The sequence below is a fragment of the Leptodactylus fuscus genome, chromosome 4 (assembly GCF_031893055.1).
Source record: "Leptodactylus fuscus isolate aLepFus1 chromosome 4, aLepFus1.hap2, whole genome shotgun sequence".
Classification (NCBI taxonomy): domain Eukaryota; kingdom Metazoa; phylum Chordata; class Amphibia; order Anura; family Leptodactylidae; genus Leptodactylus; species Leptodactylus fuscus.
The window spans coordinates 141,043,496-141,071,081 of record NC_134268.1 but is presented as its reverse complement, the minus strand read 5'-3'; the positions used below and the strand labels follow the sequence as shown (position 1 = coordinate 141,071,081).

The 27,586-nt window shown below is 42.6% G+C and overlaps 1 protein-coding gene across 1 annotated transcript in view; it reads left to right on the top strand.

Annotated features, from left to right (window-relative positions):
- GOLGA4 (golgin A4) overlaps positions 1-3,701 on the top strand; it is a 62,464-nt gene extending 58,763 nt beyond the window's left edge. The window contains exon 26 of the mRNA XM_075271069.1: positions 2,806-3,701. Coding sequence (XP_075127170.1) covers positions 2,806-2,820 — 15 coding nt within the window. The 3' untranslated portion in view covers positions 2,821-3,701. The remainder of the gene's footprint in view (positions 1-2,805) is intronic.
- Positions 3,702-27,586: the final 23,885 nt, after the last annotated feature.

The window sequence follows — 27,586 nt, the reverse complement described above, 5'->3', positions numbered from 1 at the left end:
TCTTCTGAATCAGTTAGAATGCGGGTGAGTGAAGAAATGTGTTGTATTCTAATAACCACATACCCTACCTTATACCTGTCTTATTCCTATATCTGAAGTATGATCAGCCCTACTTACCCTACCTTATACCTGTCTTATTCCTATCCTCAGTGCTTAATATACATGTGCAAATGTGGATCAAAACATTTAAGTATAATCAGCCCTACACATCCTTCCTCAAGCCTGTCTTATTCCTAGTCTTAGTGCTTCTTAATATTCTTGTGCAAATGTAGATTAAAACCTGAGCCTGGAGTATGATCAGCCCTTGTTTTACATCATAATCATCCATCATCCTCTGTTCTCTATTTTATTCCTTTATATATGACATTTTTCCTCATGCCGCCACATTTTGGCAGTCATTCAGTATCTTTGTATCCTTTACTTCTCTTATTTATCTAATGCAGTTACTAGCAATGAGAGATTGGCCACTAAAATCTTTGACCAATTGGTTGTAAAAAGACCAAAAATCTGAATAACTTCTATAACGTTTGGACATCCTGTGTCATAATGCTTCATGAAGACTATGAGCCAGGCCACCGGTAACTCTTCTCCCAACATTGCTGCTACGATCCCTGTTGATTTGATTTGCCTTAAATGAGACTTTGTAGACCATTGCAGTACTGCAAGGCTTTATTCATTTGATTTATGCATGTACAGGAAAAATTGTATGTGTGGGGTGTTTTTTTTTTTTTTTTTTCTGTTTGTGTTTAAAAAATGTCTCCTAGGCAGACTTATGGGAGATACGTGTTTCCTTCCTGTTTAGTGTGTATAGACCATGCCGCAGGATGTGTGGGAGTCAGTTGTATGAGAAATGTTAATAGATTACAGTTCCTAGGAAGTGATGAAGTACAGGGGAGATGTCTATGGAGTTTTAAGTATATATTGTGTTTCCATGCCTCCTGCAGTACAATAGAGCCGTCATTTACTGAGTTTTCTGGGGCTCATATATTTTTGAACTATCCATAGGGGTAAGTAATATGTGATTGGTGCGGTCTGATAAATTGGGCCCCCTCCCCCTCTTGGGCTGTTTGAAGTGGCCGTGGAGCTTACAAGCACTGCAGCCTCTTCTCTGTGCTGATAAGTGAATGGGGCTCAGTTTTCCTATATTATTTATTATTAATAATAATAATAATAATAATAATAATATTTCAGGGATGAGACTAAAGCAATCCTCCAAATATGGTGGCCTTGTCATCTAGCTGGTCTGTGGGGATCCTGGGTGTTGGACCTCCATTTCTTAGATATATAATTTCCAGAAATCCTCTTAAATGTACCACCATTCAGTGACCCTGTCTGTCTGCAGGATCTAAATGAGGTGTATAAAATTACATTCACCAGCCTATTACATGTGTTCATGGTGACAAGTATGAAAAGTAGAATATTTCTAGATATTTTTAAATATAGAAACCAGCAAAAAAAACTCCTAAATAAAAAATAGCTTGTTAAAAAAAAAAAAAAAAAAACGCCCTGATTTGAAAAACTCTATTTTAATGGGCATAGTCATCATGGAAATGACGTGTCAGAGTGAGATCCCATTAGGCCATCAGTGTCTCCATGTAGCCCTGCCTTGCGATTCCTTTCATGACCTTTTTCTGATGGAATAGTCTCTCCATTCTGATTCTGAACGTAATGGTCTTACTCTGTGTCTGTATGGTGACCTTGTTCACTTGACCTTACTTTATATAATGGTCCATAAGTAAAGTGCTGTCTATGGTTAGAGGGGTCTTACTGTTGTCTAGGAGGCATTCACATCTGCATTCTGGCACATGGTCCAACGAAAATCTGAGGAAGAAATGTCCTGCATGGAGGACTTTTTCTTCTCTCATTTCGTTTCAAAAACCACTGTCAACCGAAGAACCCCATTATAGTTGATGGGGTTTGCCGGGATCCGTGTGTAACCACTGTTTTACCACTCCAGCGCTGCGTTGTTCAGGTCTGTTGGGGATCCAAAAAATAGAGAGGTCACACTAGTGTGAACCTACTGGTTAGAGGGGTCCATAGACAATAAGCTAAACAAAGGGTTTACTGTAGGGAACCCCAACTAATATATAAAGTGCAAATGTATGTCCTACATTTGTACTTTGTATACGGTTAGTACACTATAGCGCAAAGAAGTAACAGCAACGTTTGAGTAACTCCATGGCACTATGTTCACGCTGGTGAATGAAGGTGAGAGGACCATGCTATACTGTACCTTGTGGAGTGCTGCTTCTTCTATACAATACATTGAGTCTAGCCCCTGAAAGCATGTGTACCCCCATTTTAAGAAGCAAAAAGCTAATTGTTGCTGCTTTCTTTTATATTACCCTCAGTTTTGAATGGAGTTTGGTTTATGTGCAGACATAAGACCACATTTATCAACATATTTGTACTTCTTTTCTAGTGGGTTTTATTACGTAATGGTGTATAATCTGACGTGGATCCTATTTAATAGCCACTTGTGACAGAATACTAGCCATCTACATTCCACTTTGAAAAACTGGTATGTGTAGTGCAAAGTGGCATGTCCGGCAGCTTAAGCAAAAATTAACGTGAATGACAAGTTGTACTGTATGAAATGTCATAAATGTTCTGTACAATTTTCCTCTATTAGGTGGCTGACCTAAAAACTGAAATATCCCTAGAAATGTTTAAAGAGGAGGCAAACTGGCAACGGGGCCTCCTGCAAAACTGACTACAAAAATGTCACATAAGATAAATTCTCTCCAGCATTTACTGATCCATGCAGACTTAAGCCTTACATTGACACTTTTTTCCTTTTTCCAGTCTTGGTTGAGATAGTCTTCCTGAAGACCCGTTATGTCGCCTCGAGATGCTGCTTCCTGTGGATATCCGCTTCATCTTTTCTTCCAGCTACCAGTGGAATGAACTGAGAACCAAAACTATTTAAGATGTTTAACAATCAAAAACTTTTACCATTATTGCCTTGAGTTGAGCTGATGCTACATAGTGACCACTGTGTCACAAACCATTTTTCTTATAGTATTCAATATATGAGCTGCCATATTCAGCAGAAATGCAGAAGATATCATTTACTGGGTACGGTTTGCATCACTGACTGGTTATGATCGTAACATATCTCTAGCACTAAAAGTAGATTATAACTGTTAGAATGAACTTTAAGTGTTCAACCCACTGCTACATGTTTAGCATGCTGAGACAAGCTGTGGTTCTCCCACTAACCGGCATGTCCTGTCACTCTTCCCAGTTTCCTCCTATTCCAGAACTATTTATATCGGAATGACTTAGCCATTTAACATAGTTTTGTTGGATTCATAGAAATAATATCAAATCGGTTTTCTGTTGTTGTTTTTTTTTCTCATTTTGTGTGAATTGATTGTGCAATATTTTACTGAGGGGAGGAATTGTGGTGACCGCACTTATACTGAATCACTTTGTTGCTTTGCTTAATTTTTCTTTCCCTAGATTTGGTTTAGGTTGCTATGGGCCAGTTCTTTAACTTTTCATCTATGATGAACTATCCTAAATTGGAGCACCTCATTGGGGGGTCTCCTAGCTTTTGTATCTATATTTTTGAGGAATTGAATACACTACTGTATATTGTAAATAGTTGATACATTAATGTATTATAATGCAGTTTTATGTGACAGTTTCAATGTTAATCTTGGAAAATACAGAGCAAAATAAATTTTATTTACAAATGTCGTGGTTTTTTTTTTTATTTAATTCTGTCATTTTGATTACACTTTTGAAGACATTCCTTTTTCTTAGCTTGAATTTTTCACAATTAGAAATATCAGAAATATCTGAAGTTTTTATTATTTGGAGTACCTGAAAGAAGGGCTATTTATTAATATTGTATAATTCATTTCTTAAATTCATAACTTTTGCATATATAAAAAAACAAAAAACTTGAGTCTTCAGTAGTTGATACTTTCTTTTAATGGCTAACTAATAATGATAGATTACAACATTTAAAAACTCTCGGCTTCTTCCTCAGGTAAATTTAAAAACAATATCTAAATTTACCTGAGGAAGAAGCCGAGAGCTTCGAAAGCTTGTAACCTGTCATCATTATTAGTTAGCCATTAAAAAGGTATCAACTACTGAAGACTCTCAAGTTTTTTGTTTTTTATATTTCCTACCCACTGGCTAACACGGTAGAAAAACAAACGTTTTCCTCTAACTTTTGCATATATACTTTCTTAGGAATTGAGGGAAGATTGACCTTTTTTTTTTTTTTTTTAGTTTTTTTTTTTTTTCTTGACCAGTTCCTTTAAATACAACACATAAAATGGCTCGCAAGTTGAGAGAAAACACACTTTGGGCTCAGCCAGTAGTGAAATGCCATACCTGAGTCAGGACTCCATTTCAGAAACGTCCCAGTGAGCCACACATCATGTGGAACGTATGCCCTCCATCGAGGTTTGCATTAAAAACCCATTCAAATGAATGGGTTTTAAAACTGACTGGCGGCAGCCTGTCCCCTATGCAGTTTCTCCAGGTATTAGGACGGAAACACGGCGGATGGAAACACGGCAGGTGGACATGGGCGCAAGTGTGAACACTCCCTACCACCAAGATTGCTGAGAAGAGTCCAAAAATATAGACCCATAAGCTCCATTGAATAATGTTTTGGAAATAGTTTAGTCCTTCATTTTCTCACTGAAGCAACAGTAGGCCTCATTTCCTGGTACGACCACACCCCAGTGATTGTCTTCCTGGCTGATACCCCCGCCCCACCTAGATGATGTCATTTGCACCTCAATGAGCCCCTCCTTAAAACTCCCTCTTCCCAGATTAATCTGCTTGGCCATCTTACTGACTATTTCAGGGAAAACTAGGGGACTTTCTCCTCGGATGCTGTCTCATGGGAAGCCCGTAAAGCCGTCATGCGCGGCCATTGTATATTATTAAAATATAGGATTGTGAGAATACTAGCTTTAACGACTAAAATCTATGAGGTAACAGCACCTGTTGCTAGTCCAACTCCAAGCAGGACTTTCAGATTACTCCTGCCAAACCCTAGGGGCTACATGGTGAATCTCGCAGCCCATGTAAGGTACAGATTCTCCTAGGACCATTCACCAGTCCATACAGAGGGGATAACAGCCATACTTTTACTGCCTCCAAGAAGGAGTGAACCTGACAGAAAGGAGCAGCTATAAAGGAGCCTTTCTGCATTCCTGGACCTAAAGAAGGCCTCCGGTCAAGTCCAGTGCTTCGTGGTTTCCAGGCCACGTGTCTCTTAGGTTTGTGCCTGGCTATCGGATACTGTGGCCCAGTAACCGTGAGTAATTACATGCACCCCAAATTAGACACCTGCCGGGAGCCAACCGATGAAGATCCCTCTTCTGTACCTATAATCTGGACTGTGTCTCCTCAATACTCTAAACTACAAGATCTGAGGAAAGTTGTATCAGCATCAGTCCTTAACAGGGAATCCTCCTCACATGCACCTGCTGTATTGTACATGAGAGACTGTATCACTGTGAGGTATGGCGGCACTATATGGTAGTCCTCCTCACATGTACCTGCTGTATTGTACATGAGAGACTGTATCACTGTGAGGTATGGCGGCACTATATGGTAGTCCTCCTCACATGTACCTGCTGTATTGTACATGAGAGACTGTATCACTGTGAGGTATGGCGGCACTATATGGTAGTCCTCCTCACATGTACCTGCTGTATTGTACATGAGAGACTGTATCACTGTGAGGTATGGCGGCACTATATGGTAGTCCTCCTCACATGTACCTGCTGTATTGTACATGAGAGACTGTATCACTGTGAGGTATGGCGGCACTATATGGTAGTCCTCCTCACATGTACCTGCTGTATTGTACATGAGAGACTGTATCACTGTGAGGTATGGCAGCACTATATGGTAGTCCTCCGTACACACACCCTGCTGTATTGTACATGAGACTGTATCACTGTGAGGTATGGCGGCACTATATGGTAGTCCTCCTCACATGCAACCTTCTGTATTGTACATGAGAGACTGTGTCACTGTGAGGTATGGCGGCACTATATGGTAGTCCTCCTCACATGCAACCTGCTGTATTGTACATGAGAGACTGTGTCACTGTGAGGTATGGCGGCACTATATGGTAGTCCTCCTCACATGCAACCTGCTGTATTGTACATGAGAGGTATTGCTACACTTTATCAGAGTCCTCAGTAAAGAAACTTTTGGTTAACAAAGAACTGTGTCTTTTGCTATCCTTCTTTTGAAAATTGACTTGCTGTGCATCCTATGAGAGGTGCCCCACAGTCAGGACTACCACTTCAGCTACCATGACCATTACAACAGCTTAGCTATCGGAGGAACTATTAACCCTATTAGGTCCTACTATATCATCTGCATCCTCTGGGATACCACACTAGTCAGTTGGGGATGTCTAATCTCTGTTTCCACTTGTGACCCCTGTCAATGTTACCTCTTTAGACAGTGCCCCTCTGTCTCATGGCCTGGTTAGATATACCACTGTACCAGTCTCTCTAGAAATAGACTCTGAAACATTCTGAAACTATTTATTTTCTTGTTCTAGATAATTTACCTGATGAATTTCTGTTCAGAGTTCCTTGGTTATGCTCCCATAATACAGTACTTGAATGGGAAAAAGTAGAGCTGGTTAAAGGAGCTCTACACGTAATGCGTCTTGTTTTACCTCGTCTGTCTCTGCTATATCATATAATACCTTTATTTTTTCTAAAGAAAGAACACATGCAAACTGAATATAGTCTGGGATCAGGACAAGTCATACCTGAGAAAGGAGGATTGATTCTATAAATAAAATTTGCTGTCCTAAGATTCTGTTTTTAAAACTAATGGTCCGGTGACCCCCTCATAGAGAGAAGGGGGGGGGGTACTGTCGGGATTTCTTTATCCAGCTGTGGCACCTTTAACGTTACCATGCCAACCTAGGAATCTTTTTCAGTTTCAGAGACTTCCTGGCTTGGTCCAGTTAGCAGCTGAGGAGGCCTATATAAGACCACGCTCTTGTGACACTAAGGCCGACTAATTTAGTTTGCAATTCTTAGTTTGGCTCTCCATTTTTTCTGAAAATTCCTCTTTGGTTACTGACCTTTGGCTTGCTCCCTGGATTCCCTCTTTGCCTCCTGATTCTGCTTTGAAGTTCCTAGTTGGATTTGTGACCCTAGGTTTGTTTCCTGGACTTTGCTTTAGTCTTCTGTTTCTGCTTATTATGTCCTCTCCTGGTTTTGACCCTGCTGGTACGACTTCTTCTGTCTCCACGCCACTTAGTAAGTTTTAATGGATGTTATTTTGGTTTCTGTACCAGTGCATTTAGTACATCTACCTGTTTGGTGACTATTCAGGTTCCCAGATTCAGCGCAAATCCAACTCTCCTTGTGGTGAGCTGTCCTGAAGGTGTATGGGTGTCTGTCTTGGCTCATAGAAGTGTGCTAGATTTAGATAGCTGTTTCTACTGCTCTTAGTTATCAGCCAATTTCCTGCTATTGCTTTTATTGGTCTTGCATCTAACCATAACAATACCTTGTATATTGCATGAGCAGTATTCACTGTTGTAGTGGGCAGCCAATTTGTATGTTTTCTCCATGTATTCGTGTGTTTCATCCTGGGACTCTGGTTTTCTCCGACACTTTAAAGACGTGATATGGAATTTAGATTGTGAGCCCTATATGGGATAGTGTAAAACGCTGCGGAATATGATGACGGTATATAAGTAAGCAAAATAAATGTTGCTTCCCAGGCTTCCTGCACTACAACCTGTGAATCACTTATTACCCAAGAAGCAGTTAATTGCCAGTGGGGACCCTTTCAGAAGAAGAAGGAGTCCCCACGCTCTGGTGCACTGAGATTCCTTGGATAATGACCTGTAGTGACCCCATCACATGATGTAAACCAGCCAATTGGCGACTTTCTCAATGAGAGGAAGCAACCACAGTCCAGTATAGGTAAACATGATAATTCTATTGCTTATGTTTTACTGTGTATTTTGTTTTTCTTTCTTTTTTTTTCTTTTTTTTCTTTCAGATAATTTCAGTACAAAAAATTTGGGGGACTATATTGTAGACTGGCAGTGTAGATTTTTCATTTTTTTTTTATCTTAAAAGGGTTGTCCAGTTTTAGCAAATAATTTAGCAAATAAATACTGTTTACTACTGTTTACTACCCTGAAGGCAAGGGTTAGCAGAATTCCATGGTGCAAAATTCTTAAGCACAAAAATGCACATGAAGGGTGGGAAATCTTCCGTAGGGAAATCATTAAAGCACAGGAACTAACAATACCTAGAAGGAAGAAAAATGGGAAGCACCTAAAAAGATCAGGATGGATGACCAAAAAATTACATAATCTGCTAAAAAGGAAAAAGGAAACATACAAAAAGTGGAAGATGGGAACTATACCTAAGGAAGAGTACACAGCAGTCTGCAGACTCTGCAAGACAAGCATCAAAGGAGCTAAGGCTGAACACGAATTGAAGCTTGCAAAAGAGGCAAAGAGTAAGGTAAAAGGATTTTGGGGATATGTTAAAAGCAAAAGAAAAGTGAAGGAGACCATTGGAGTCCTGAAGAATGACAAAGGAGAAACAGTTAACATGGTGGAACAGCAGGTGGAGCTACTAAATTCATATTTTGTATCCGTCTTCTCCCAAGAAACTAATGGAAATATCGACATTAATGGTGATGGAGATGAGGGGAAGGAGGACTCCAAGCTGACTATAAGCGAAGGTCTGGTAAGAGAGCACTTAGCCAAGTTACAGGAAACCAAGTCCCCAGGACCAGATGATTTACACCCTAGAGTCCTGAAAGAGATAGCCGAGGAAATAACAGAACCCCTTGCTATAATCTTCGGTAAGTCATGGGAAACAGGAGTGGTCCCTTTAGATTGGAAAAGGGCAAATGTTGTCCCCATCTACAAAAAGGGGAAAAGGGATGATCCAGGAAATTACAGGCCGGTAAGTCTGACCTCGATAGCAGGAAAAATCTTTGAGCAAATTGTCAAGGAACATTTACTTTGGTACCTGGATGGGAAGGCATTAATTACCCAGAGCCAGCACGGCTTTATGACCAATAAATCTTGTCAGACTAACCTGATTTCCTTCTACAACAAAATCACTGAATGGTTGGACCAAGGGAATGCCGTGGACATAGTATATCTTGACTTCAGTAAGGCATTTGATAAAGTATCACATAACCTTCTTATTGAAAAAATGATTAAGTATGGCTTTGACAAAAAATCAGTTAGGTGGATTCACAACTGGCTTAATGATCAGGCACAACGAGTAATACTAAATGGCTACACATCGAACTGGAAGAAAGTCAAAAGTGGGGTGCCGCAGGCAGGGCCGGCGTCAGCGCACGGCATAGTCGGGCAAGTGCCCGGGCCCACAGAGCCTCTGGGGGCCCCCCGGCACTTGCCTGTCACAATTTCAGTTCATCGGCGTCTGTCCGCCGATGAGCTGGAATACATACGTAAAGCTCCGGCCCGGCTTGCGTGTGTAGGCGTGATGACGTCATCGCATCACGCTTACACACGCAAGCCGGGCCGGAGCTAAGCAGGAGCTGATCTCACAGCTCCTGCATCGCGTATGTGACTGGAGAGAGGAGCATCGGGGAACGATGGAAGGTGAGTGATAGAAGGTGAGTGTAAGTGTTTGTTTGTATTACATATTAAGGTGAAACATAATGAAGGGGGCCCATGAAACTGGGGGGCAAATGAAGAGGAGGGGGGGAACGGCATGACACTGGGGAAGATGAAGGTGGTGGGGAGAGAACGGCATGAAACTGGGGACAGAGATGGAGGGGGCCCAAAGAAACTGGGGGGCAAATGAAGGGGAGGGGGGGGAACAGCATGACACTGGGGCAGATGGAGGGGGGGAGAACAGCATGACACTGGGGCAGATGGAGGGGGTGGGGAGAGAACGGCATGGAACTGGGGACAGAGATTGAAGGGGCCCAATGAAACTGAAGGGGCAAATGAAGGGGAGGGGGGGAACGGCATGACACTGGGGACATGAAACTGTGGGCAGATGAAGGGGGAGAACGTGATGAAACTGGGACAGAGATGGAGGGGGGACACGAAACTGGGGGCAGAGGAAGGGTGTATATGAAACTGGAGGAGAGATGGAGGGGGGGCATATAATTTACAGGTGACTGTAGGAGGATTATACTGTGTGGGAGCACATGATAAATGAATGAGAATGGGTGGAATCAACATAAAAGTGGGTGGAGCTAAATTTGCAGCGGCGCGCAGAGCGCGCCGCACATTTTACCCCTCTTTCTACTCTTTAAAAGATTGGGAGGTATGGCGTTGGTGACGCCACACTCCTGCATGACGTCACTCGCTTCATCTGCAACGCACAGTGTCTCGACTCCCCCACCTCCTTTACAAGGGGGCCCACTGAGGCTCTGTCGCCCAAGGGCCCATAAAAACCTGGAGCCGGCCCTGGCCGCAGGGCTCTGTTCTGGGCCCAATACTTTTTAATATTTTTATAAATGATATGGACGATGGAATTATTGGGGAACTCATAAAATTTTCAGATGATACGAAGATAGGAGGAATAGCCAACACTAGAGAGGAGAGAGAGTGTATTCAAAAGGACTTAGACACACTGGAACAATGGGCTGAGGCGAACAAAATGGTATTTAACAGGGACAAATGCAAAGTTCTACATCTGGGTAACAGAAATGTAAAAAACATATATAGTATGGGAGGAATAGAACTAAGTGATAGCATAGGGGAAAAGGACTTGGGCATAATAGTAACAAATTCAACATGAGCCAACAGTGCGGTGCTGCTGCAAAAAAGGCTAATAAAATTCTGGGATATATTAAGACAAGCATTGAATCTAGATCAAGAGAGGTCATTATTCCGCTGTACTCTTCCCTGGTCAGACCACACCTGGAATACGGTGTACAGTTCTGGGCGCCTCAATTCAAGAAAGACATCGATATATTGGAGCAAGTCCAGAGAAGAGCAACCAAAATGGTGGAAGGTCTGCAAACCATGTCCTATGAGGAGCGGCTAAAAGAATTGGGATTGTTTAGTTTGCAAAAGAGAAGGCTGAGGGGAGATTTAATAGCAGTCTACAAATATCTGAAAGGTAGTCACAGTGCAGAGGGATCTACCCAATTCTCATTAGCACAAGAAGCAATGGGATGAAACTAAAGGGAAAGAGATACAGATTAGACATTAGGAAAAACTTTCTGACAGTGAGGGTAGTGAGAGAGTGGAATAGGCTGCCACGGGAGGTGGTGGGCGCTCCATCAATGGAAATCTTCAAGCGGAATCTGGATAAACATATAGCTGGGATGATTTAGGAAAACCTGCACTCGCAGGGGGTTGGACCCGATGGCCCTTGAGGTCCCTTCCAACTCTACCATAAGAAAAAAAAAAAAGAATATATAAAATTTTCCAATATATCTAATGAATCGATTCCTCACAATTTTGTAGATGTCTGTTTGCTATCATTCTTTGTTTAATTTAAGTGGATACAAATCAGTCCATGGTCATGTGATAGACACATAGGTGCATGGTTTGTTACATGACTGTGTCTGATTACTGTGCTGTGACGGTAACGAGCTGTGCACATGTGTGTCCATCACATGACCATGGACCAAATATCACATGACCATGGACCAAATATCACATGACCATGGATCAAATATCACATGACCATGGATTGATTTTTATGCACTGGAAGTAAACAATGAATTGAAGCAGGGATCTAGAACACTGTGAGGAACTGATACAGAAAGTATATTGGAAAATTGTAGAACTTTTTAATTATACAAATAATATTTATATCACTTTATTTGCTGAAACTGGACAACCCCTTTATCAAAATGGTCAGCTAAGGGGATTTTATTTTAATAAATTCAATGTTTTTGTGTTTTTACTTTATTACTAGTAATGATAGCTGATAAATCTGAAAACTCTAACCCCACATTATTATGCGGTGCTCACACTAGCAACTGCTGTCCGCCCAGAGGTTTCCGTCCTAATCTCCAGAGGAACTGCATAGGGAATGGCTTTTCAGTGGTCAGTTTTAAAACCCATTCATTTGAATGGATTTTTTAAGCAAACCGCCAGTGTCTGTATGCAGCCTCTCCGCGTGAAACTGGCTTTTTTGCATGGACACAAAGTCCCGCATGTCCAACATTGTGTCCGTGCAAAAAAAAAAAAAAAAAAAAGGTTTCACCATGGAGAGGCTTCATATGGACACCACAAGTATATTAGTCACGTGACCGCCTCAGCGATAATGGTAAATATGCATTTTTGTTAATGCGAGTCATTTATGACGTAGGTGGGGAGGGGTTTAGTTTAACCCTTTCGCTGCCAGGCACATACACTGTACGTGCTCCTAAGGTGGCACTTCAGTAGCCGAGTACGTCCTCCCTACTAATGCCGATATCTCTGGACTGCATCAACATATCTTGATGCTTTAAAATGCATTTTAAAGAAGTGACTCATCTTTAAAATGATACCAGGGACTTGATGATTTTACTTAGTCTTGGAGCCATTCACTGTTGAAAACACTATTTGTCATTGAGATCCAACTGCAGATCTCAATTCCCGACAGCGTTTCAACAGTGAATTTCTCCAAAACTGTACATCCAATCATCGAGTTCTTGATAACATTTTAAAGATGAGATTCTCCTCTTTAAAATGCAATTGAAAGCATCAAGATATGTTGATGCAGTCCAAAGATATAGAGCTCCAAAGTGTCCCCCCTCCTGTCTAAGCAAGCAATTTGCGATCTAACAAGAAAGGAAGAGGGACACGGAGCAGTGCAGCAGAGAGAGACAGACAGACAGAAACGATCTCTCTCTCTGTATAACTTGTATGTGACAGCAGAAGGGGGGTGGCAGGGACTCTATTGTCCCTATTAACCCTTCTCCTGCCAATCAGAGAACATACTATACATTTGTCTCTGATTGTCACATACAGGTATAATGTAATTCCCCCCTGAGCTTTACTAGTGGGGTATTCTTATGTTATACCTCCTGAACATAACCAGGAAGTTTATTGGCGCTGTGACCCAGACGTTTACCATTGTCCAGGTCGCAAGCCAAAAAAAAAAGTTGCACTAAACACTTACACAACATAAACATAAAGTCGCAAATAAAGTTTACATTTCACCCAATCCCTGTCCTGTCTATACCTGAGCTTTCTACAGTAAAATACGTCTCTAGTGATGTCCGTTACACGCTAAAATAATAGTAATAACGATTATCACTAGAGATGAACGTATAGGTTGCTAAAATTATTATAGGGGGATGGAAAATAACATTTTTATGTAAAGTCCTATTTAATTTGCATGCACAAAATGGGATGGCGCATTTCTGCGATTTTGGCGATTCTTTAACACCCGCCCCTGTAAATATATACATGTGTGGTATGTATGAACTCCTCACATATTGCAGTTTTATGGACAGTACATTATGTTTGCAGAAAGGGATTTCTTGAGCCGCACTTTAGTGGCAAATTTGAATTTTTGCGCAATTTTTGCTAGCAATCTCTGTTTGCGGCAAAGTTGAATGAAGGTGGTTGTATATATAAACTATTAAATTGTGTTTTTATATACGGTATGCTGTGTACTCTGAAAAAAGTTAGATTTTGGTATCAGTCACAGTTTGGTAGGTGCAGTATAGCTTTTTAACATATTAGTGAACAACAGCAAAATCCTGCTTGTCTTCTGTATTTGTGTTTTTGGGAGTCCGAGCTCTTGTTGTAGTTGATGTTTGCGGTAGATATAGTATATTTACACATTGTATACACCATAAGCTATTATTTTAAAAGTATTTTGTATATGAATGTGAGATTGAACATGAGTTTTAGGTGCAAATATGTGTTTTAGCGTATTTTTTCAAAAAATTATTTGTGTTGGTCGCAAAGTTGCATGAAGGTGGATGTGGCTATCGATGACCCATTAAGACATTTGTAATCTTCAGATTGTCTACTTTCAAAAAATATGTAGGGTTTAGGGGTTCACTTACTTTTCATGGTGTGTAATCCCTACATTTTATAGGATGATACTTTTTTAACATTTCCAGCTTCAAAGCAGAATTTTGTTCCTTCCAGTTCTAGCGATTTTCTGAAGACACGTGCATGCGGGTGCAGGCCATAGTGATATGTATGAACTCTGCACATGTTGAACTCTTATTTTTAGGAGGTTTGGTGCATTTAATTTTTTGTTTGGTTTCCGCTTTTAACAACTAGTATACATTTATTTGCATTTTTTCATAAAACATTCACTTTAAATCAAAATTGCATGAAGGTGCCTGTTCGTATAAAGTACCAAGTGCCATTCTGACAATGCTGCAGGTGTCTACTTTAAGAAAATATATAGGTATGGGGAGGTTGGATGCTTTTTTAATGTTGCAATTTAGGTTTGATTTGTCCATCTCAAAACTGTGAAAATTGCTCTGGCTACTGGAGGTGCAAAATTTCCAGAGACCCTTGGCAGCGAAAAGGTTAATGTTAAAAATTTTTTTTATCCTGGACAACCCCTCTAAATCAGGTCATGTGACTAATGAACGTCACTTGACCACTTTTGCTTCAAACGGATGATTCACTGGAATACAGGGTTTTGAGCCCCTGCTCACATTCAGAGAGGTCATCAATGTTACAAGAAAAACACTAACACTTTTATATAAAATCTGAATGCAGATTTTAATAGAAGTTCCTTCAGATTTAATATCAGCCCTTTCTCTCTTTCTCCGTTTACTGACATTCATGTTCCACGGTCAGGGGGTCCACGCACAAGGTGAAAATATCCAGCAAGAGCGCCCAGGTCAATGGAAAACGATCTCTTTCTCCTCAGCGGCTCAGACTCCTCACTTGTATGTAAAGAAGAAATTAAAGGGAAAAAATAAGTATCGAAAGTAAATGAACCTTGCCAACAACACAGAAAACAAATGCAGCAATGAGCAGGCAGGGCACCCTAGTGGTGGGAGCATGAATAGAACAGGTTAGATTTTTAAGGCAAAAGACAAAACAGCAGAAACCAAATAACAGGTATGTTTTATTAAATATCAAAAAATAAAAAACATGTAAGACATATGGAGACAAACAAGGGAGGGTCCACTACAAAGTAGCGGACAAATGCTGCAACCCCCCAACAGCTTTTATCCCATCTGCGGTAGTTGTAGTTGTCCCCCTTGTAAGGGTTACTTGTGGTTACCAATATGTCTGTAGGTACGTACTATTAGGTGTTGGTATATATTCTTTATGTATATATATATATATATATATATATATATATATATATATATATATATATTTGGAGCTATACATGCTGCTAGTATACGGCTATTATTTGGCTGACACTTCAGTATTAGGTTATTATAGTACTACCCTATTGTATTTATTCTTGTTGTATTTTGTACTCCTGCATTTATTATTTTAATCTTTTGGGGAATCCTCTAGCTCAGGGATAGGGAACCTTTGGCTCTCCAGCTGCTGTGAAACTACAACTCCCATCATGCTCAATTCACTTCCATGGAAGTTCCAAGAACAGCAGAGCCAGTATGCATGCTGGGAATTGTAGTTTTGCAACAGCTGGAGAGCCGTACGTTCCCTACCCCTGGTCTAGCTGTTGACTGTTGGGGCGTTGCCGTATTTGTCCGCTACTGTGTAGTGGACCCTCCCTTGTTTGTCTCCATATGACTTGCATGTTTTTTATTTTTTGATATTTAATAAAAAATACTTGGTTTCTGCTGTTTTGTCTTTTGCTTTGTTAAATTGGTTTTGGAAACCTATATTTTTTTGTATTTTGGATTACATGAATTGGTTCCATTTTAGATTTTAGGCAAACAGCCAGGATCAGTTTGGATGGTGTTCATTAAACTTCTTATGAAAACTGAACAGCCAAACAGAATGTTATTAGCTGAAGCTAGTAGTCTGCAATTGTAACAGAAGGCCAAACGCCAAGGACAACATTATGAAAGTTTTACCCAGATTGTCTTGTACCCATTTATTAACCCCTTAACGACCGGCCCATAGTAAAATTACGTCGGGTAGTCAGGGAAGGCTTCCCCGTCAGTGCCGACGTAATGGGAGCAGATCTTACCTGTATCTGACAGCTAAGACCTGCTCCATAAACCCCCCCCCCCATTGGAGGGGTCTCCGGTGGGTTTTTTTTTTTAACCCCCTTCAGTTCTGTGAACAAACATGATCATGGAACTGAAGCGGTTCCATGATGGTGCCGGAGTTATTGGCACCCCCTGTGGCGAGATCGGGGGGTGCCAATATGCAAAACATTCAGTCTGGGGTTTGGCCAGTGACCCCAGGCTGCCTGAGCCTCCCGTTACCTGGTTGATCCTGCCGGGTACTAAAGAAAGCCAAGCGATGCCTCTGCATCGTTTGGCTTCCTGTTACAGACTGGAGACACGTGCAGCCTGTGACTCCAGCCTGTAATATTGATTCAGCAGTGAAATCATTGCTGAATCAAGTGTCCTAGAAGGGACACATAAAAAAGTGAAAAATAAATAAATTAAATAAAGCGTTTGAAAAAAATTTATAAAGTTATAAAGCCCCAAAAATCCCCTTTTTTTCTATAGAAAATGAGTTATGTAAAAATTAATAAAAACAATGCATATTTGGTATCGCCGCGTCCGTAATAATCTGTACAATAAAACTGAAATAATATTTAATTTATACAGTGAACGTCGGAAAAAAAGAACAGAAAAAACCTGCCGGAAGTAGTGATTTTTCGCCATCTCACCTTAGAAAATATGCTATAAAAAGAGATCAAAAAGTCAAATACACCCCACTACAGAACCAATAAAAAGTGCAAGTTGTCCCGCAAAAAATAACACCCCCCCCCAACCAACACTGTCAACCGAAAAATAAAAATGTTACGCCTCTCAGAAGATGGTGATGCAAAAATCACTGATTTATGTCCCCAAATGTGTTTTTGTTCTGCAGAATTAGTGTCACATAAAAAAATAACATAAATGAGGTATCGCCGTAATCGTACCGACCCGCAGAATAAAGATAATATGTTACTTATACTGTATGCTGCATGGCGAAAAATTTAAAAGGTAAAATGCAATGCCAGAATTTATTTTATTTTTTTAAAATCCAGCAAAAAAAGTTAATAAAATGTATTTAATAAATTGTAGGCACCCAAAAATGGTGTCATTACAAAATACATCGCATCCCGCAAACAAAAAGCTCTTATATCGCCACGTCACCAGAAAAATAAAGAAAATATAGCATCTAGCAATGCGAAGACAAAAAAAAACAAAATCGCCAAATCATTAGAATACAACTGGCTGCGGCAGGTAGGGAATATACAAGCTGTGTGAGCGGATATTAGCGGACACCCCAGATTTAGAGCTTATGAGGGAACAGACACCAGAAATTACCCCCAGAGTGACCCCCAGAGTGACTCCCCCAATCATAGGAGCTACTGGGAAATAGTAGGGAATTTGGTGTCTGCAATGTCCTCCGCACCGCTTACATATTCCCTCTTCACCATCCGCTGTGCAGTCACGTCTGGGATACTAATACTCACTACACCCCCAGATAAATCCACTTTTCTGGTACCTTACAGGCTCTACAAACCTGACATGGTGTCCAGATACTAAACATCTGAATCTGTACTCCAAAAGCCACATAGCGCTGCTTCCCGTTTGCGCCCTGCTGTGTGCCCAAACTGCAGTTTATGCCACATGTATGACATGGGTGTACCCAGGATCACGTACGTAATGTCATATGTGGGTATAAACTGATATTAAGGGCCCCTTCACACGGCGTAAGCGCTCGGCTCATTCCGAGCCGTACACGCGAGCGCTTCTAAACACTTCCCATTCACTTCAATGGGAGCGCGTGTAAAGCCAGCTTTACGAGCGCTCCCATTGAAGTGAATAGGAAGTGTTTAGAAGCGCTCGCGTGTATGGCTCAGAATGAGCTGAGCGCTTACGCCGTGTGAAGGGGCCCTTAGGGCACAGCCGGACACAGAAGGGAAGAAGGGTTATTGGGTTTTTGGACACCATGACACTTTTGCAGAGCTGAAACGCCAGCAATGGAATCGCCTGATATGTGACCTTGTTTTGGAAACTACACCCCTGAAGGATTTCTCCAGGGGTACAGAGAGCATTTTAACCCCCAAGTGTTGCTATAACTTATTATCCATAAATGAATACGAAGCTGATTGTGATAGGTGAAAATGACCATTTTTCCAGGAATATGTCATTACAGTACGTAATATATTGTACCCGACTTGTATCAGAGATGAACGCTCTAAAAGCTGTTGTGCCCTGAATACCCGCTTAACAGTTTTTGGAGTGTGTATCTCTGCTGACATAAGTTGGGCACAACATATCAGACACTGAAATGGCGAATCTCTGGAAAAATTTTCATTTTTAACTTCTCATTATCAGTTGCGATTTCATTTCTGGAAACTAAATAAATGCAACACTCAGGGGTTAAAAATGCTCGCTACGCCACTTGATAAATCCCATCAGTGGGCTAGTGTCCAAAATGGCGTGACATGTCGGCGAATTCCACTTTATTGGTAATTCAGGGACTTTGCAAAAGTGACGTCCAAAAACCAAACTGTGCGCCAAAAACCAAAATAGCGCTCCTTCCCTTCTGTGCCCAGCTGTGCCCAAACAGCCAATTCTACCCACATATGGCATTAAGTCCATTATCCGGGGGACACCAGTGTCATACATGTGGGCATACACTGCCATTTGGGTACACAGCAGGGCGCAGATGTGAAGGAGCGATATGTGCTTTTGGAGTGCAGATTTAGATTGTTGATGTTTGGATACCATGTCACATTTGCAGAGACCCTAAAATTGCCCCTACAAAATGGGGTCACTTCTTGGGGAATTCCAGTTTACTGGAACCTCCAGGGTTCTGCAAAAACATAATGGCGCCCAGAAAGTCCCCCTAACTCTGTACCCCAAAAGCTAAAAAGCGCAGTGCTCCTTCCCTCCTTCCCTGCTGCTTGGGCAGCAGGTTACACCCACATATATAATTTTTTGCCCCTCAGGATGGCCCACTTAATAGTTTTAGGAGTACATGTCTCTGACAACACAAAGTAGGTGCGACGTATTGGGCACCGAGATGGCATATTTCTTTAAAAATTCAATTTTCATTTTGTACATTAATTTTAGGGAAGGATTTTTAGGCTCAAAATGATAATACCCCGTGATACATTCTTTGATGGGTGTAGTTTCTAAAATGGGGTCACTTTTGAGGGGTTTCCATTGTATTGATACTTTAGGGGCTCAGCATATGCGACATGGCACCTTAAAACTATTCCAGCAACATCTGCCCTCCAAAACACAAATAGCGCTCTTTCCATTCTGAGCCCCACCATGTCCCCATACAGCAGATTATGGCCACATATGGGGTATTGCCGTGTTCAGGAGAAATTGTTTAACAAACTGTGGAGGGCTTTTTCTCTTTTAACCCCTTGTGAAAATAAAAACTTTGGGGATAAAGGGACATTTTTTGTTTGACACAAATTCTTTTAAAACCTATGGGGTCAAAATACTCACTATACCCCTCAATGAATACCTCAAGGGGTCTAGTTTATAAAATGGTGTCATTTATTGGGGTTTTCAATTGTTTTGGTAACTCAAATCTTGTTTGAATGTGCAATGGGCCTGAAACATTTAGAATTGTGTCTTGAAATCCAGTTGGTGCTCCCTTCTTTTTGGGAACATTTAGAAATATATAACTAGTAACTTTATTGCCCTGTATTATTGTGCATATGTGAGATATCGCAGCTGAAAATGGAAAACATGCCATACCTCCCAACCGTCTCGATTTCGGTGTCCTGTCCCGTGGTCCCAGTCGGCGGGAGGTATGTCCCGATTTCAACTCATCGGCGTCCGTAGGATGAGCTGAATACATAGGCAAAGAGGACCTTTCATGGTCCGGGGCACAGGTAGTTCTATATACTGCTGGAAAGCCGACAGTGCGTTGAATTCCCGATCTGTGCCCCGTGTAAAGAGCTAGCGGTCCTGGTAACGTAGCTCTTTACAGTCAGAAGGGCGTTCCTGACAGTCAGTCAGGAACGTCCTTCTCCACAGCAGCGCCTATCGCGCTGTACAGTGTGAGCGGGGAGGAACACTACCTCCCTCTGCTCACAGTGCTCGTCCATAGACGAGTATTATCAGGAGGAGAGGGGGCGTTCCTCCCTGCTCACACAGCACAGCCTGATAGGCGCTGCTGTGGAAAAGGACATACCTGACTGACTGTCAGGAACGCCCTTCTGACTGTAAAGAGCTACGGTACCGGGACCGCTAGCTCTTTACACGGGGCACAGTATATAGAACTGCCTGTGCCCCGGACCATGAAAGGTCCTTTTTAAAGCAGGAGCTGTCACAGCTCAGCTCGTGTTTTATCAGTGCGCTCTGGCATTTGTTGCCGCGATGTGATGACGTCACATCGCGCCTACAACTATGTGTATGAGGGAGAGAGAGGTGGGGGAGCAATGGAAGGTGAGTGTAAGTGTTTGTTTGGGGGGGGGGGGGGGGAGAACTACATGACACTGGGGCAGATGAAGAGGGAGGGAGAATGGCATGACACTGGAGCAGATGAAGGGGGGGGAACGGCATGACACTGGGGCAGATGAAGGGGGGGGATAGCATGACACTGGAGCAGATGAAGTGGGCGGAGCCAAATTTTCCACAGCGCGCTGTGCACGCCGCACATTTTATCCCTCTTTCTACCCTTCAAAAGTTGGGAGGTATGAGTATGCTCTACCACATTTTCTGACCTGTCCTCTGATACTTGACTTCTGGAAAGGAATCAGGGGAATCCCTAATAGCGTGTTCATCCAGGGTGTTACCTTTGATCCTCTGATGTAAGTTCTTAATTTGCCCCTAGACAGATGGGTAAGAGGTCCACCACCTTATTTCTATATCTTTGCACAGTGGCCAAAACTTTATTTGCCTTGAGGTGGAAATCCACTACTCCCCCTTCAATAAATACTACAGTTAAAAAAAAAAAAAAAAAACTTTAAAATCTGTACCAGTTGATGGAGATTTTCTCTGCATACTTTTGTGCATATATATGTAGGTTTTAATTTTTTGCATGCACCCTTAAAGAATGTTCATATCCAATAGGACACCAATAGGACTTGTCAATCATGTGCTCCAATATTCCCTTTAATACATCCTTTTAACATATGGCAGGCTCCAAAAAAGTGAGTTACTTACCAAACCACCAGAAGGGCAGAAACATCTTTTGAGCCCGATGGAAAGCTGCACTAGCATCCAGACTAGTGCCGCAGTCTAGAAAGAGGAAACAATCTTAAAGGGGTTGTCCCATCACAAGGATCCTATCTATACTGCTTGTTAATGTGAATGTAAGACTTTTCCTAAATACACTGCTTCAGCAAAACTGCTTTGTTTGTCCACTATCTTACTTTATTCTTTTTTTTTTTCTTTGACACATCCCTTGACTTATCTGGTCATAAGTCAAGTGATATATGCTGCTCTGAGGGGGAGGGAGGAGGGGCTAAGTACACGGGAGCGAGCCTGGAGGGGGGGGGGGCAGTTTACCCTTTGGGGGGAAGGGACCGCCAATACAGACTGTGTCGGCGTCTACACTCCCCGGCATCTGCCTCTCTATTAAAGCGGATGCCGGGAAGTGTAGATGCCGGCACAGATGCCTGCAACATCGCTATGCTCTCTGGACTGCATGAAGCCAGCAGCGGCAGGAGCGATGCTGCTATTCCAGAGGGGAGGGGGGGTGGAGGAGCGGAATAACAGGAGCTCCTGCCGCTGCTGGCTTCATGCAGGGCAGGCACATAGCGATGTTGCAGGCATCTGTGTCGGCGTCTACACTAACCGGCATCCGCCTCTCTATTACAGCGGATGCCGGGTCTGTATACGCATTGTGAGCTTGCACGCAGGGCCAGCGGCATCTCGCTGCTGGCTTTGCATATGTAACCCCGCCCACCAATGATGTAACAAAGCAGGAAAACAGAAGATTTTACAGCAACGAAGACTGGTGAGTATGCGACGTTGGAATACCCCTTTAAGGCCCATGTAATATATAGCTAGTATAGCTTAACCACTGATCCAGTATAAATCAAAGAAGTCACAATAGCACAGGATCAAATATATTTAAAACTTAACATTTACTAATATACCTTAAAGTAGTTGCTATGTATAAAACACAAGTAGTAAGTGCCCTCGTGCTCAGAACCAGTGCTCAAATATACTAAGAAGCGTCTTACCAGGGCAGGACAAAACGGAGCTGGGAACCATAATGCATCATCACAAACATCTCAGGTTCAAGGGGTAGGAGATACATCCCTATTAAATCCTATCATCCCATACATAGCTCCTGTCCTGACAAGGACAGTCCCAATCTGATCCTGTGACTATCCCTGGTAAGATACGTCTATTCAAGGATCTTAATACCGATGCATTTCTTACTCCTCCATTAATGCCTCAGTGAAGGATTCTTACAAGAAAGGGGGACATGCTCACAATCGAGCCTTAGGTTGTCACACAGGAAGATGGCTCTACCCCTTGTGCAGGGGAGCTCCTGCTCGCAGCAACATCAGGCGCGACTGGCAATGCTGCGAGCAGGAGCTCCTGACAATGTAACTATAGTCTCATCCTATAGAAGTGACTAGGACAAGGTTGTAATTACAATATGGGGTCGCTATAAATCAGACAGCATGCAATATAAACATTTGTTTTAGAGCATTATGTATAAAATGATTCAATGACATTTGCCCTTTCATACAATATATGGAACTGGTCTATAATGGATTCCTGTCCAGGTCTGTACAATGTCCCAGGCTGTATACGGTATTGAACACTTACTTTTCTTTATTCTGTGGCTGTTTTACAACAGCAGCAAAAAATTGCTCGGAAGAACCTGTAAAAAATAGTGAATTTCATGAGAACCAATGAAAATTGTTGAACAGTGACCAGGATGGAGGAATGAAAGACAGGAGGGTTTAGTGAGTTTAGAAGACAGGAATAGGATCAATATCTGACTGTAAATTCCCTCTCATTATGGGGTATATACTGTATATAGATATTTACATATTCATTTCTTCAATGTAGTGTAAAGATATAAAGTCCGGTCCGTAACATGTAGCGGTATATCGGCCACTATTATGAGCCTTGGAGTAACAGAATAAGGAATACTATATATATTAGATGGAACTTTCTCTTACCCTGATTACTGCTGGAGAAATAGAAGAGTTAATGTATGACATGTCATTACATGATCTGTGACCTATCAATGTCATTTTGTCTAATTCACTTTTTTCACATTTTTTGCCCCATTAGGAGAGTTCAGGTTTTGATCTTTTCTTTTAAAGGGTTGTTCCACATCTTAAGCCTATTACCTATCCACAGGATTGGTAGGGTCTGACTGCTGGTACCCCCCACCAGTCATGAGAATGTCACATTAGTGCTGCTACTATTTTTACAGCAGTTTAGATTCAACCATCTACATATTGGCCGTAAGAAATCCGAAAGCAAACAGAATTCTTTACCCACTTATAATAAATTATTCATCTGTTACCATGAGACATCTACAATCTTTTATAATCTGTAATTTCTGTTCATATAATCCTAATCTTATTATCTCACTACTTACGGTGTTATAGTTTCTTCCACATGGATCATTATGGCCCCATCATCTTCCAGATCACTGTGAGACATAACATAAAATATAAGCTGTGATTCTCATACATGACCTTGTAGTGATCACTACTGGTATAAGTGAGCTTCAAAGGGTTACATTGTTTTTATTTGCACTTGTTGAACATGTTTGTAAAATTCTTAATTTACCCTTTCTAACTTCCTTTTAATAGAAAACAGGCTGTAAAATTATCCCTAGCAACCTTCTAACTAAGTATTGCCAGTGAGAATCTGTCCCATACACCTGTATTCAGTTCAGTATGTAGAGCTGTAGCATGGCTATATCTCTGGTTTTGTACAAACCAAAAAAAAATATTCTGGTCGGGAATGTGATTTTTATACGCAGCATGAACTGCAGTCCTGGCAGAATCTCAGCCGACGATACAGCCATTTGAAGTGACCAACACCACTTTGGCAAATGCCACAGCTCTACATGCAGGCAATACAAAAGCGCAGGGATTGTACTTGGTAACAGTTCAGTTAGATGGCTGCAAGGGAGAACTTTAGAGGCAGTTTTCTATTATAAGGAAGTATGATATGTTAATAATGTACATTGCAAATATGTTCACCAAACATCCCCCTTCCCCCTGGACAATAAATATGAATAAATAGATAAATAAAATGGGAGTTACACTTTAAAGAAGTCCATATACATTAGAAGTATGTTGGTTTAACCCATCGAAATATGTGATTTCAGCCGTGTTTTGAATCCTTATGACTTATGACTAACTTACTTTAAGTGGCAGATGTGGGGGGAGATAAAGATTGGGTAGTAAAATGCTCTTTGGGAGATACAACCGGCTGCAATTTTCTCCCCTCCCGCAGAGTGTGTATGTGTATAGGGGAGCTGAGTGAGATAGCTGTGGGCCAAATAAGAATTTAGCAGGCAGTTATCTCATGTGAGGACAGATTTAGTGTGAATAAATTCACCTTCCATTTATAAGTGAGATTTTTCCAAGAAATTTAGCATTTCTCAGTAGTATTGCCATCAGTGATGATTTATACAGTGATACTTTCATGTGTAATGTCCTGCGGCTAAGCACACTATATATATGACTATATACAGTGGCGGATCCAGGGTTTGCGGGGCCCTGGGCAATTGACTTTGGCGGGGCCCTACGCGCAGCGCGCCGCAGCAAATTAGGCCCGCCCACTTTTATGTTGACTCCGCTCATTCTCATTCATTTTTCATGTGATTCCACATAGTATAATCCTCCTACAGTCACCCGTAAATTATATGTCCCCCCTCCATCTCTCCCCATTTTTATATACACCCTTCATCTACCCCTAGTTTCATGTCCCCCCCTCTATCTCTGTCCCCAGTTTCATGCCATTCTCCCCCTTTATCTGCCCACAGTTTCATGTCCCCCCCGTCTCTGCCCCAGTGTCATGCTATTCTCCCCCCTCCATCTGCCCCAGTGTCATGCTGTTCTCCCCCCTCCATCTGCCCCAGTGTCATGCTGTTCTCCCCCCTTCATCTGCCCCAGTGTCATGCCGTTCTCCCCCCCTTCATTTGCCCCAGTGTCATGCCGTTCTCTCCCCCTTCATTTGCCCCAGTGTCATGCCGTTCTCGCCCCTTCATCTGCCCCAGTGTCATGCTGTTCTCCCTCCATCTGCCCCAGTGCCATGCCGTTCTCCCCCTCCATCTGCCCCAGTGTCATGCCGTTCTCCCCCCCTCCATCCACCCCAGTGTCATGCTATTCTCCCCCCTTCATCTGCCTCAGTGTCATGCCATTCTCCCCCCCTTCATTTGCCTCAGTGTCATGCTGTTCTCCCCCCCCTTCATTTGCCACAGTGTCATGCCGTTCTCCCCCCTTCATCTGCCCCAGTGTCATGCTGTTCTCCCCCTCCATCTGCCCCAGTGTCATGCCGTTCTCCCCCCTCCATCTGCCCCAGTGTCATGCTGTCCCCCCCTCCATCTGCCCCAGTGTCATGCCGTTCTCCCCCCTTCATCTGCCCCAGTGTCATGCTGTTGTCCCCCCCTCCATCTGCCCCAGTGTCGTGCTGTTCTCCCCCCTCCATCTGCCCCAGTGTCATGCTGTTCTCCCCCCTCCATCTGCCCCAGTGTCATGCTGTTCTCCCCCCCTCCATCTGCCCCAGTGTCATGCCGTTCTCCCCCCCTCCATCTGCCCCAGTGTCATGCTGTTCTCCCCCCCTCCATCTGCCCCAGTGTCATGCCGTTCTCCCCCCTCCATCTGCCCCAGTGTCATGCTGTTCCCCCCTCCCCTTCATTTGCCCCCCAGTTTCTTTGGGCCCCCTCCATCTTTGTCCCCAGTTTCATGCCGTTCTCTCCCCACCCCCTTCATCTTCCCCAGTGTCATGCCGTTCCCCCCCCCCCTCCCCTTCATTTGCTCCCCAGTTTCATGGGCCCCCTTCATTATGTTCCACCTTAATATTTAATACAAAACAAACACTTACACTCACCTTCCATCACTCACCTTCCATCGTTCCCCCGACGCTCCTCTCTCACTCCAGTCACATACGCGATGCAGGAGCTGTGACCTCAGCTCCTGCTTAGCTGCGGCCCGGCTTGCGTGTGTAAGCGTGATGTGATGACGTCATCGCGCCTACACACGCAAGCCGGGCCGGAGCTTTAAAGCAGGAGCTGAGCTCAAAGCTCCTGCTTTAATCGCATATGTATTCAGCTCATCGGCGGACGGACGCCGATGAGCTGAAATCGTGACAGGCAAGTGCCGGGGGGCCCCCAGAGGTTCTGTGGGCCCCGGCACTTGCCCGACTATGCCGAGGCTGACCGGGACCATTTTATTAGGGCCGGGCCGCGGGGCCCCGCTAAGCTCGGGGCCCCAGGCGGTTGCCCGGCTCGCCCGGCCCTGGATCCGCCCCTGACTATATATATGACATCAGTGTCTATGGGCTCTCATGTGTAATGTCCTGCGGCTATGCCCACTATGTATATGACTATATATATATGACGTCAGTGTCTATAGACTCCATCAGTATAATTGCTGCCATAATTGTAATAATAACTTACTCAATTGACTCCGTACTTCCCCAAGCTATGTTTAAATCCTTTCTTATAAGCCTGTAAAAATATAGTTTTTGTTAGTATCAGTGAGATTAGGAAATCTACAGAAAATGTCATCTACGTAATATATCTCTTAAAACATAAAGACCAATGAGGCGAGAAACATATCGGCTATTTGTTACTCTTTTATGATGAATTTGTAAGGTTTTTATGTGAATGGAATAAAAATAAAAGCAAAATGAACAATAGATTTGTACTTGGCCATATGAAATGCAGATATAGTAGTCGTAACCATATCCTGGTACTTGTGGGCAGTGTCAGACTGGGATATCCAGAGTCCACCAGTGGAATTGATTCTAGAGGCCCACCCTACTATACTGGTGTTCAAGCCATAAAAAGTCACTTTCCTGCCCACCAGATTTATCATCATTTATAACATTATGTATTACATATATGATGCCATAATTCTATGCCAGCAGGGAGCTGATGTGGGGTTCTGTTTAGGCATGTGGACATGGTGTGCATTGAAAGGGAACCCCTGGAGGCTGAAGGGGAAGCGGAGGAGGCTGTGGGCAGAAGCAGGGGTCAGTAAGTGAATAGAGGCCGATTATTCCAGAAGGTAAATGCAAATTAAAAAATGGAGATGAGGGCCAACCCCCTAATACAGCGGGCCTCATAGGCACGGATGCTCTAGTAATTGGCCAGCCTGTGTGGGTCAAGAGGCTCCACTGCCATATATGAAGACTCCAGCATTATAAATGGTACAAGATAGGTGGGGTCTCATTACAGGCTTTGTATTGGGGTTTAGGAGTTTAAGATTATGTCTCTGGATGAATCTATTTTATTCAAATTGAAGTGAAAAGTAACAAGATTCCAAATGTTCAGTGTAAAGTTCAGATCATAAGAGCTGCAACTTACTGAAGTTCTTCATCATTGGGCCAAGCCATTCTAACTTGAGGTCTCAAC